General features: G+C 39.6%; 1 protein-coding gene across 5 annotated transcripts in view; it reads right to left on the bottom strand.

Annotated features, from left to right (window-relative positions):
• mtss1lb (MTSS I-BAR domain containing 2b) overlaps window positions 1-12,483 on the bottom strand; it is an 82,021-nt gene that overhangs the window by 18,638 nt on the left and 50,900 nt on the right. For 3 of the 5 annotated variants that reach the window (XM_038700791.1, XM_038700789.1, XM_038700792.1), the window contains exons 4-8: window positions 8,105-8,189; window positions 5,739-5,830; window positions 5,103-5,177; window positions 4,021-4,029; window positions 1,249-1,406 (exon numbers count right to left, since the gene is read on the bottom strand). In XM_038700791.1, the coding sequence (XP_038556719.1) occupies window positions 1,249-1,406; window positions 4,021-4,029; window positions 5,103-5,177; window positions 5,739-5,830; window positions 8,105-8,189 (419 nt within the window). The remainder of the gene's footprint in view (window positions 1-1,248; window positions 1,407-4,020; window positions 4,030-5,102; window positions 5,178-5,738; window positions 5,831-8,104; window positions 8,190-12,483) is intronic. The other 2 variants (XM_038700790.1, XM_038700793.1) reach the window with 1 other exon arrangement.

Here is a 12,483-nt window from a genome sequence, read left to right as displayed (position 1 = left end):
ATGTTCACTTGCTGCCTAATATATCATACCCGATGACAGGTGCCATGGTAACAAGACAGTAGGTGTTGTTCACTTTGCCCATCAGTGGTCATAATGTTATGGTTGATTGGTGTATACACGCCTTTATTTAACTAGGAAGTCAGATTGAGATTAAAACCTCTTTTACAAGTGAGACCTAGCCAAGACAGGGTCAAATAGCACATCCAAAACATAACAGGAACAAGATCATAACTGCAACAATAGGTACGGCAAAAAATACATTACATAATATAGTGCATTAACATATTTCTGCTAGTTAATGGAATCAACTGCAGCTAGCAGTGACCACATCCATTATTCTAAGTTTTAAATCATATAAAGAGATAGGGGTCTCAAGTTTGAGCATGGTTTGCCTATCGTTCCAGGAACAAGGACCTGCAAAAATAAAAACTTCTGGCTTAAGTTAGTAGGAAATTTGACTGAGATGATCTTTTAAATTAAAATGCCAGTACCAGTAATTTACGCAAAGTAAGGGATGACCACCCCACCATTCTGTAAAGGTTTAATGACAGGTCATGTACTAGAATTTATGGCTGAGTGATACAGGAGATCTAGTTTATGCAAGGTTGATGGTGAGGTAAATCTGTATATCACCAATAATCAGAAAAAGCAAAGCAGCAATTTCTGGCTATAAAAAAGCCCAGTGTGAATTTCTATTTCTTTGTGAGATAGTCAATGTAGTGTTTTTTGACTTATGTTCATCCACATTTTTAATTATCAACAAACTGAATAGAGACACCATCAAGTATTGGTGATGAGTATTGATTGAGTGGGTTGGAACCTTAGTTTGCTCAGGGGGGAAAATCATAGTTTTATTTCTGGTTGAGTTTAAAAGCTATTTCAGATCTGATATGTCATGCGGCGCAGTAATATATTATAATATTATTATAATATTATAATAATATAAGTTTTTGTAAGATTAATAAACAGAGACACATGTGAGTTTATTGTTTATGTCAGTTATAGTATGTTGTAGTATGTCGCCTCCCAGTGAAAATCAAGTGCGGTGATAGTGTCACTTTTTGCATTTTGGTATCACACAACACAATCACCATCATTTGGGTCACTTTGAGCAAAGCACTCAACCTGCATCTTTAACATGGAGCTGCTCAGCAACAATGGCAGACTATGGTCACAGAAAATGCTTGCGCCTCATTTACCCATCTTTGCTTCCACCCTTCCCTCCACTCTACAACCAACTATCCTCACCACGACAGGCTGAAGGAAGCTGATGAAGGTGCAGAATCGACCCCTCTCTTCCACAAGGGCCCGGCGCACTGCCTGCTTCTCCGTCTCCTCCATCAACAGGCACATGTCAGTCACATCCTGCATGGCGCTGTCCAGCTGAGGTTGCAGGTCTCCTCGCCCTGGTTAGGGAGGGAATAGTGGTGGTGAGAGAAAAAAATACGAGATAGAAAGAGAGTGGAATTGAGATTGTCAGGTCAGGGAGAGGATGATGGTAGAAACGTGATTTTCACCAGGGAGGTGGACAAAAAGGAAGTAGGAAAGAAAAAATTGAGGTACAGATAGTGTAAGTGAAAGGGAGAAAAGGCGTGTGTAGGTATTTACAGCAAAAGAAAACAATACATTAACACGATGTGGCCTTGATGGGATCTCTGTCCAACATCCTTTTCTTCCCATAATGTGAGTGAGACAAAGTAAGCAGAGCCACCTCATTTGATGTTTTGTATCTGTACTGTAAGTGTCATCATCATATATATCATTATATTTGACAGACAGCAGCCAAGCCATTGATATAATGTCCTGCATACTGTATGTATGTGTATATGGATAGAGAGATAAAAATCAGAAAAGCATATAGTATAGTTTGGGGACATTATGATGCTCAATTATTAATAATATGTTGTCTTTCGATACTGAACAGATTTGATCATGTTTAGCAAAATTGCAGGTAATTCATATGAAATGTAGGAACTTCACAGGAGCTTAAGGATAAACCTGCAATAACTGATTTTTTTCCACTTGGGGGCAGCAGAAAGAAGCTGTAAACAACACTGACATATAAACCTTTTGTTTTGGTATGGTGAATGTGTTACTGGCAAACTACAACCTATTTACACATCCAGCAGACAATATCCAATCCAATATTCACTCACTTTCAGCTCTATTTTGGTCTCCACCAACAACCGCCGAGGGAAATATTTTACTCTTTAGCTGCTAAATGTTCCACTATGTTCACCAGCTAGTCGCTAACTTTGTCCGTCCACTGTTTGGTGCTGGACAGGGTAAAGTAGGTTTTGTAGGGCTATTTTTGCTAAACACAGCTGCCTGCCACGGATAAAAACAGCATTGATGAGAGTGTCAAGAGTGAAACAAAACAGTAAAGTTGCAGGTTGTAAAACCAATGACTTAAAAAGGGGGGAGGAACAACAGAGTTAGGTTATAATTCTCTGTGGGCTCATCTCTATGGATTTACAGAGAAAATATTCATTATAGCAGCTTTAAATAATAAAGGGGAATGACTTCTTTTTTTAAACTTTTTTCAGCACAGGCAGCGAACATTGCACTGCAGTCAAAATCTACTGCAAGACAGTTCAGTCTAGTGAATACTCACAATTAGGCTATCAGGCTAACAGCATATGTCTTTTGTGCTAGTTTTATCTCAGTTGCAACTCTAGAGAGACTAATGCTTTTCTGTGGCCTCTCTGTTTGTAAACTAAGACTTGAGATCAAAGTTGAGCACAATATATAATATGTGATGACAGTACAGAGCCAAAACACAAATAATGTGTTTCTGTCTTAAAACTTCACTACTTGCTGTAATTGTGCAGCAATCACTAATGTAAGACATAGGTGCATATGTATGGTGAAGAAAATCTGAATCCGATTTACTGAAAAAACGTGAAATGCAATGAATGGAGAGCAAGACAAGAAATAACTCTTTGTTGTGTTACAGCATGCAGAAAAGTCAGCAGAGATGTCTGAAGTAACAGAGACAGACTGACAGAGAGAACAAGAGAGGTGGGGTAGCATGAGAGCAGAACGAAAGCCTGCGGCGTGACAACAAAGCTAACAGTAGCAGCTACAGAAGTCATGAAGGAGTCAAGGAAGAAGTTAAATTACATCATGCATTGCCGGGGTTGAAACTGCACGACTTCAACTTCTAAAACAACTGTAAAACTATAGAAGCTGAACTCTTAAATGTCACCAGGAGACAAAACCTTAAGTGAAGTTTATTTGGGAACTTTAGTGCTGCAACTACTTTTCTGAAAATTCACAGCAGCTGGTATCATATCCTTTTTTAAGTGAGAAAAAAAGATGACTAAGGACTCGGGTCCTCTGAGCTACCATTGTTATACTTGTGCTAAAATTATACTTATCCAATATCTGACTGATCACTTGACACAAAAGTACAATCCATCATCACTTGCCTCAGGGACTTCTAAGAAACTGTCATCAAAACCTCTGGTATCAAAGAGTTCTGCTCTGCAGTGAACCTAAAAACTCTTTGTACTGTTACAGTATGCAAAACAAAGTCAGCAGAGGTGTCTGCAGTAACAGATAGAGTGAAAGAGAGAAGCTGTTGTTATTTTGGTTTATCTTGTGCTTATGTGGTGTATTTCACAGAATAAATGTATGCTAAAGCAAGTTACCACAAACTAATCACTAACTAACTAAATAGCTACTGCAATGCACAGAAAGTGGTGAAAATAGGGTTCCACAGCTTATTTTGGGGCTCCCTGGTGGGTTAATCCAGCCCTGACAACAGGGCTCTCTCTGCTGCCCTGAAGTCAACTTTCATGACTATTCCGTATTGTAAAACAACTGCTTAACATACATCGAAACATTTCCATGACCACTAGTAACCCTTGTATCACAAATTTTGTAATAACCACTAAGTAATATGTTGAGCTCTGCTGGGTACATGCTAGTCTGGTAAGCTACTGGAGAAGGTTGGGAATGTGAGTAAAAAAGAAGGTGATGAGGTAGAGCTGTAGCAGGCGGTAGGCTGATACTTACCCAGCATCTCTATTACAGTGGGACAAATACCACAGGGAGGGAGAGACAGAGAGAAGGGGAGACAGCAAAAAGGAAGCAAAATAAGGAAAGAGAAAGGGGCCAGAGAGAGAAAAGGGGGAGAGAGAGCAGAAATAGCAGAACTCATTGTTAAGGTTAGTACAAGGAAGCCATCACAAGACCGCCACTGTGCCACAGGTTAGAGCAAAAAAAACACTGCTGCAACCAAAAACTAAATAATAATACCTCCAAGCATCAGCACTGATGGGGATAACCAGACACTCACAAACATAACAGCAAAGGACAGGACACTGTTTCACTGTCAGTTTCATCAAACATTGTGTTAATGTAATTATTAATGCTGTTTAGTTTAATTATGTTATTTTATTTTATGTATTTATTACACTTCATTTAATACATTGTACTACTATTATGTTTTACATAAAACAATAACAATGTACTCAGAGTTAAAGTCATTGAGTGCCCTGTGTGTGTGTGTGTGTGTGCACATCTTACATTTATGTATTCATCTGCCAGGCAACTGAATAGAAGCTTTTCCAGAAAGACAGCACTAATTATTGGTTGCTGCCTCATTGAGTGTTTTGTGTTTCAGGACGAATGGACGAATGAGAAAAGACCTGCAATACTACTGTGCTCCACTAGATGGAAGTATAAACCTATTATTCTTTTGATTTAGACTGGATGAAGTCTATGGTTCTTGACCTCGGTGAATGACTGAATTTTATGTGTGTTTTGGCATTGAATTTAATCAATGTATATGTATATAAATCAACACTTGGCTAGTTTTGGCCCAGGCAATATTGTTGTTGGTGTTGATTTACTGTTCACTAGCACTACTAGCAACAGTAGTGAGATATTAGAGATAACAGAGGTACAAATTACCTGAATGTGCAAATGCACAGCTACAGCACATTAATCACACAGAAACACTATTGATACTAGTAGAATTGATGGTATCTAAGAGACCTTACAAACCACTGTTTGACCTCTACAATTTGACCTCCTGTCTGTTCTGTTAAATATGAGAGGAGCCTGAGCTCAGCTGTAAGCCTGCTGACTGTTACCTTTACGAGCCTTCTTCTGTAGTTTTATGGTGTCAGATGACTTCTTCTTGATCTCGTGGCGTGACCTCTTGTACTCTTGAAACAGGATGAACAGAGATGCTTTAGTAACAGGAATGTAAAGCCTGATATGTGAACTTGTGCATTTCAAAGGCTAACTTAGCTAGAAACAATTTTAGTGTGTAACCAAGAGCTCACTGGCTACAGACCTTAACATTGATTGGAGGAAAACACTGATCCTTAATGGTAAGAGTTAGCATTGAAGAATATATTTGATTTGTGGCAGTCAGTCCAGGCGGTCAGTACAGTCGAACTGCGACCAGTAAGATTTTTATATAAGCACAAGAAAACCATTATAGTACATAAGTAAGTCTCAGCGTGCTTTCACACTCAATTCAAAGTTTCTACTATATATTCTAAATTGATTGGTGATTGCCCTGAATGATATGCCATCTGATTACACTGATCTCTTTTCTTATATCCAACCTTCAAGGGACAAAGAACATCCATTTGTCATATTATCACAGTGTTGTAAAATGAGATGCAGTTTGCAGTTTGGTCACTAAGCCACAGAGCAGAATCTCGCAAAGCAATAGGTACTTGCTCTAATTAGCATCATAAGCTGCTATGTGTGTGTACCTTTGGCATGATCTTTGTCCAGCTGGTTGGCTGTCTTCTTCCAGTCCTCAATCTTGTCCTGGAGAGGAGTGATCAGACTCTCCATCAAAGCACTGTAGGAGAGACAAAGATTTAAGAGGGAGATACATAAATTAAGAAACAGCTTGGACACCATGCCAACAGCTACTGCTTTGTTTCATTCAAGATAAATCCTAATATTTCCATTGTCTGGCGTCTTGACAAGACTAAACAGTAGTGACCCCCATATTCCAACCACCAAGCCCCACTCAAATTGAGTACATATAAATTCCCTCCACATGTCGTTCCACTTCATGATTTTAGTATCTGGAACACTTCCCCCATCCCTCTTCACACATGCATACATTAGTGATACAAATGGATACACATACAGTAAATGGAGGATTACTGGATCTTGTGCACAGACATACAGACACACTACAGCTTTTAGACTGACTCAGTCTTTAAGGGGATCCCCGCCATTACCACGGACATAGATCATCATCATCATCATTATCATCTCCATCAATGTAATAGCTTTTGTCGTGGAAAAGTCATTAGAGAGTGTGGAGAATGAAGGAAAAGGCACACACTGGTTGAAAACAGACTCCAGGTTTCAAGAGTGGTCTGTGTTGCAAGCCAATGGTTGTATTCTCTCACAGTCATTTAAATATGTGCAGACACAGTAATGTTCCTAATGGAATCCACACAGCAATTGTCCCATCATAACCCTAAAACTAGAATTGCGCGGTTGTATGCCTCTGCCAACCAGTCAAGTTATAGTTTACATCCATGACTGTCCAAACTCAAAATATATGTAGGGAATACTTGGAAGGAATTTAATTTTTAGATGCAAAGTCTATCTATGAGCTGTAGGTCAAACTCAATACTTATTTTGAGATCACATTGACCTTTGATCTTTGAAGAGTCAAAAGTGTCACCTATTTAGTGGCCGACCAACTGTGAATTATAGTTTACCTCCCATTATTCTCCTGTTGAATAATGGCCAAAATGGCCTTATGATGTCACTGGGAAGTTGGTAAAAAAAATCCCATTACTTTATTGTTGTATCCCATTAAACATCTGTGTGAAATTTTGTCAGAATTATAGCTAGAGATGCACCGGTCGACTGGCCAGTGACTGGAATCAGACGGTTTTTAGCTGAATTGGCCCGATTAGAACCACTTATCTGATCCTGTGCCGGAAAGATTTAGACGCATGCTGCACTGCACGTTGTTCATGCACACAGGCAGTAACCGACTACTGTCACAGCCACACACACACACACGAAAACATGTTGTCAGAAGCTGGGAAGTTCCTCACCGTGAGTGAAGTAGACACAAGGTTTACAATCTGTAATAAGGTCCAAATAAGCCATGTTTCTTTACTAACCAGAGTAAACGCATACAAGGCGAGTGTACGGTAAGGTGTGGAAGTAAGTATAATTAGAGAATAAATTACCTACTAGAAATAGGAAAAAGTATTCTTTTTAATATTTTCAAATAAAATATACAAATATACCCCCTGTCCACGCCACAGTTATGCTGAGCCTTGTGCTGTAATTTAATTCCAGTTGGATTTTATTCGTACAAAAAAGCTCTGTCCAGTAGCCTAACTTTTTATATTTTGAGATGTGTGTGAGAGAATTTCCTGTAACCTGGTGCAGTTTTTGCTAATATGTAAATGTTATTTAATAGTCATGTTTTTAGTCAATTTTCCATTAAAGAAAAGTTACAAAAATGTTTGTATATGCTGACAATTATACAGCTTAGAAAGAATGAAAACTGGAATTGGCCAATCAGAATCAGCAAGTCAAACCTTTTAACAAATCTGAAATCGAAATTTGCCAGGAAAATTGCAATCAGTACATTTTTAATTATTGGATCGGTTCTTGAGTTATGGCCAAAACGTGCTTGTCAAGGTCATTTCGGAGTCACAGTAACCTTGACCTTTGAGTCAAAAGTGTCACCCATTTGTTGTTCAACCAAATGTGAAATATGGTCCTCAGTTCTTGAGCTATTGCGTGTTTTGTGAGGTCACAGTGACCTTGACCTTTGACAACCAAATTCTAATCAGTTCATCCTAGAGTTAAAGATGTTTGTGCCAAATTTGAAGAAATTCCCTCCAGGCGTTAGCGAAATACTGCATTTTCCCCAGAATAGGATAGACGTACGGATGGACAACCCGAAAACATAATGCCCCCGGCGATGGCTTTGCCAACACGGAGGCACAACAAGGTCAGCTTAAGATTAAAAAACACATGAGGTTAGACTTCTGAAAACCTAGATGGGCTACAGTGTAGTCTGTGTGACAGAAACAGTGAGACAGAAAGGCAAGAAGGAAGAAGGCCCGTAGGACATTTATCTTACTTGGTGAACTGGCGAAGTTTTGCCTCAATGCTGCGATGCCTCATGCACATCCTGGTCAGAGCTGAACCGATATCTCTGGTTGCCCCTGGAAACACAAAACAGCCCGGTTCATATGACAAAACACACACAGACACACATAGAGATGCTACGAAAGAGTCTTACTGCACATTTAGCACAGAAGGCCCTTTTTAGTTCCTCAGAAAATCTCACAAAGCAGTGATCAATATTTACATTACAGTTATTAGTGTGTAGTGAAATGAATGCTAGTAAAAGTATTGTGTTGTATAAACAGACGATCAACTACCAAGCTTTTGTACCCTTTTACATTCAGCCAGTATTTACAAAAGACACTGATCTGCCTCTTGTGGATACTCTATACACTCCCTGCTTCGTCCAAATAAAGTAGTATCTTGTGTGAGTGTGTGTTTGTGTGAGAGCCAACCGCTCAGGGACACAATTTCGTGAGTGGCTAACCTGCAACTATAAACACCAGTCTATTTTAAGGCATAGTAGGTCCATGTGGAAAAAGCTGACCCTGGAGTTTAAGTCAGTTTAACTGATGGCAGACACTGCTAACTTCCAAACAAGGTGCTCAGAGCTGCTGCTGCCGCCGCTGTACAGGTGGCGGACCAATAAGAAAAACTGGATTATAGCTTCACTCTCATGCTATGTACTTTAAGACTTTCCAGCAGAGGTAAGGCTTTTACAGTATACGGTGCCTAGAGAATACCATAATCACTGCTGCCACTGAAATGTACACACTGGAAAATTCAGATTAAACAGCAGCCAAATGGGATTTCCTCGAGAGACACTGTTTATCATAAGAGCTTAGGTAGGCTTACACAGTAAAATGCAAGGAGTGCAGAGGGAGGAAGGGTGTAATTCCAAAATGTTATGCACCAGATATATATTTTCATCCAAAACTGAAAAATCCAATTTTTGGAAAAAAAGGGGGTAACTTCTCCAAAATAGAGGGTATGCGCATGATGTCACAGAACGCAGTTACGCTCACTGAGTTGGTTAATGGTTAATCAGTCCACCCCACACAGGCTCCACCATAAGGCTGACATTGTTGGTTAGGAGTAAACTATCCTGACACCTTTAAGATGGATTGTCATCAAGTTTGATACAGACATTTACAGTATGGCCACCACAGGATTAACTGTGAGAATGTTAGCATGCTAACATGCTAAGCTAAAACGTTAAGGTAAAGGTCTCTTGCTAAATATAGCACATTCGTACTGTCATTGTGAGCATGTTAGCATGCTGAGGTTAGCATTTGGCTCATGCTGCAGCATTTCCCATGCATGTCATGCATGACAGCAGATCAGGCAGCCGCCGCAGAGATCACTTGAGTTGACAACTATGCTCATTACTGTAAGTAAGCAATAAACTGAAAAGGAGTATCGAAAGGAGTTTTAGAATCAATATAATCCTAACAAAACCCATACCTACTCCTGACAAAATGGCAGCACGTAAAGTTTATGATAATATATCACTCACTCAGTTAAGACCTGGGGTGAAGGAGGGGGAATTGTCATAGCATTTTCAATATGCAACAATGTTTGTTGCTTTACATCTGTGACAAACTGTGTGCTTGTTCTGATTCATTTACTTTATTTATAAAGACTAAACATGACAATTTACTTTAGTCTTGTTATTTGATAACCCCTCATAAATATAACATTTTGTATAGCGGCATATAAAAATAGACTTCGGTCAAGTAGATTCCTGACATTAACGTGTTCTACTGTTACTGTAGAACACTACTGTTCGTAACTGGACAGATCATGGTTATGGCAAATTAACTATGGCTGAGGTTAGGGTAAGGGTTAAGGTTAGACGAATAAAACACTTGGTTAATTTTATTTAGTTTATGACAGAACACAAACTCCAGTTTCCTGCATGAAGTCATGACATGACAAGACACGCTACATACCATTTCACTACTATGGCTCCCACACCTTTATTGTCTGCCTTGCTACACACAGTAAATGGGTTTATGTGTACATGGTATCTTATTGATATAGGATACAAATAGTCAAGTAAAGTCAATTTTATTTATATAGTCCCCTCAAGGGGCTTTACAATCTGTACGGCATACTGCACCCTCTTTCCTTAGACCTCCTCCCCCTGGTTCTATTTTAAAAACGAATGGCCTCATGCCTGTGGTCTGATCAACCTACACCGCCTTGTTTAATGGCAAGTGTTTAACTTCCTCACCAGCCAGTTAGCAGATTCAAACCGGCAACCCTCTGATTAAAACAATCATAAGGTACCTACTCACATATTTTACCACATTCACTCACAAATGCCAAACCACACACACACATACACACTCATACTTACACTGTTTGTTGTTCACATCCAGAGAGAAGTGCTCCATTCATAATTAACAAATTCCTCCCTCATGCCTCCTGTTCTACCCGGCAACCATTCATTAAAGCAGAGCCACCCTCCCCCAAACACACACACACACACACACACACACACACACACACAATCAGTTGTACAGCTGTAACAGAATTTTGAACTGTTTGTTGACTGTGTGATCTAATACGAAATCAATAAGTGAATCGTGGAACTGATGTGTGGAGAGAGTGAAGCAAAGTCACATAACTGATATAAAGAGGGTGTGTGATATTTTGTATAGAAAAAAACGAGGACTGGGAAAAAAATGAGAGAGGAAGAGATGGAAGAGAGATGAGAGAGCATGAAGACGAGAAGGGTCGCCTTGCACATTTTAATGAGCTCTCTGCTGGCGAGAGAACCATGGGACTGGAGTTACAGCCAAGTGTGTGTGTTTGTGTGTGTGTGTGTGTTTGATCTCTACGTTTATGATTGTCCCCTTCCTGTTTTTCTGTTATTACCATGCCTCTCAGACTCCATAGGGGCAGCACAAAACACACACTACTCACATCTGGAATACAGCTACTGTGTGTGTATATGTGTGTGTAAATCAGTATTTATTTGCTTCCAATGCAAATCAAAATGTTTCAGCACTTTATACTTGAAGTTAAAGAGGCCTAGCAATGCCTAAAACCACACTTAAGCTTGATTCATACTTCTTCGTGAAATCTAAACGATAGCCTACGTCGTAGTCTGACGTGCACCTCCCCAAAAATGTAACTACATCTCGCGGCGCTGCGGACCGCAAGAACTGTGATTGGTCGGCTGGGTAGCCTCGTATTTCCTCCAAGACCACAGGAAGTGCTCCGTGGGTTGAAGTAAATTTTACTAGCGGCCAAACCAGCGGCTGTAACACTGTGGATCAATTTGTTTTAGTGTTGCAACCCACGCTAAATGACTCGTTTCACTATCAGATTGTGATCCATTCGGTCAATAACATGTGAAAAGTCTATAAGAGCACATGTATCAATTTACCCCCATCCAAGTTAGCTGAGGGCTAAACAGGAAGTTAGCTTGTTCGGCCGGCAAAAGACAACCAGACACTGACGCACAAGTATAACCAAACAAGTGCGTAGCCTACGGCGTAGACTCGACACAGAAATATAAATCAAGCTTAGTCTGGCTTGTTGTTTTTTTGCAAAATGACCAAAACAAGTGGAATTGCATTTTTAATGTTTACTCAATGCTGTTTTATGTGTATGATGGTATTTTATTTCACAAAAAGGCAATATTCTACACTGGGCGCATAGGTGACTATGGTGTATACTTGCATAGATAAACTGATTTGGGAGTGGTATAAAACATCCTAGAATTCAGAGATAACTCCACTTTCTGTCTGGCTGTCTGTCCTGCAGAGAGCAGGAAAGACTCCCTCCTGTGAAACATGACTTTACTCTTTTTCCTTCCTCTTCCCCTCACTCGCTCTCCCTTTCCTGCTTTTGATCTGCTTCTGATCTGCTTCCTGGTTGCAAAGCTCCCTGTAAAATACATGTGTTAGTATGCATTTGTCTTTGATAGGGACCAACCCAGACAAGGTACTGAATAAAGAGCCTAAGTCCCTTCCCATGGGACCTTATTTCAATGTAGAGTAGTCAATGGAGACAGACAACCATTTTTTTGATCACATTTGAATTGCGCCCTGAATTACAGATAATGTTTGTCAATTTAAAAGATCATTTTACAAGTCAAGAAAGTCTTGTTTGTTATAAAAGTATAACACTGTGAAAATATGTAATTAGAAAGCCCACAAACCCAAAAGTCACATATGTGATGTCACAACCTTTTCTCTCATTGACTGAAGCTAACTTTACTGAGCGTAGATGATGTGATGAATGGACCAGAAGTGGATGGATTAAACACATCATAGCTAAGTTACGTAGCTAGTAGCAAGCAGACAGCAAGGGTTAGCTAGCATTAACATGTTGGTGATGTATATTGTGTGAGACAAGAGATGTAGTTCATTGAGAGGT

This window comes from Micropterus salmoides, unplaced genomic scaffold (assembly GCF_014851395.1).
Source record: "Micropterus salmoides isolate LMB-PRFRI ecotype aquatic unplaced genomic scaffold, ASM1485139v1 Ms_hic_scaffold_6, whole genome shotgun sequence".
Lineage (NCBI taxonomy): Eukaryota > Metazoa > Chordata > Actinopteri > Centrarchiformes > Centrarchidae > Micropterus > Micropterus salmoides.
Note: the sequence above shows the minus strand (reverse complement) of the source record. Positions and strands in the feature narration are given on the sequence as shown.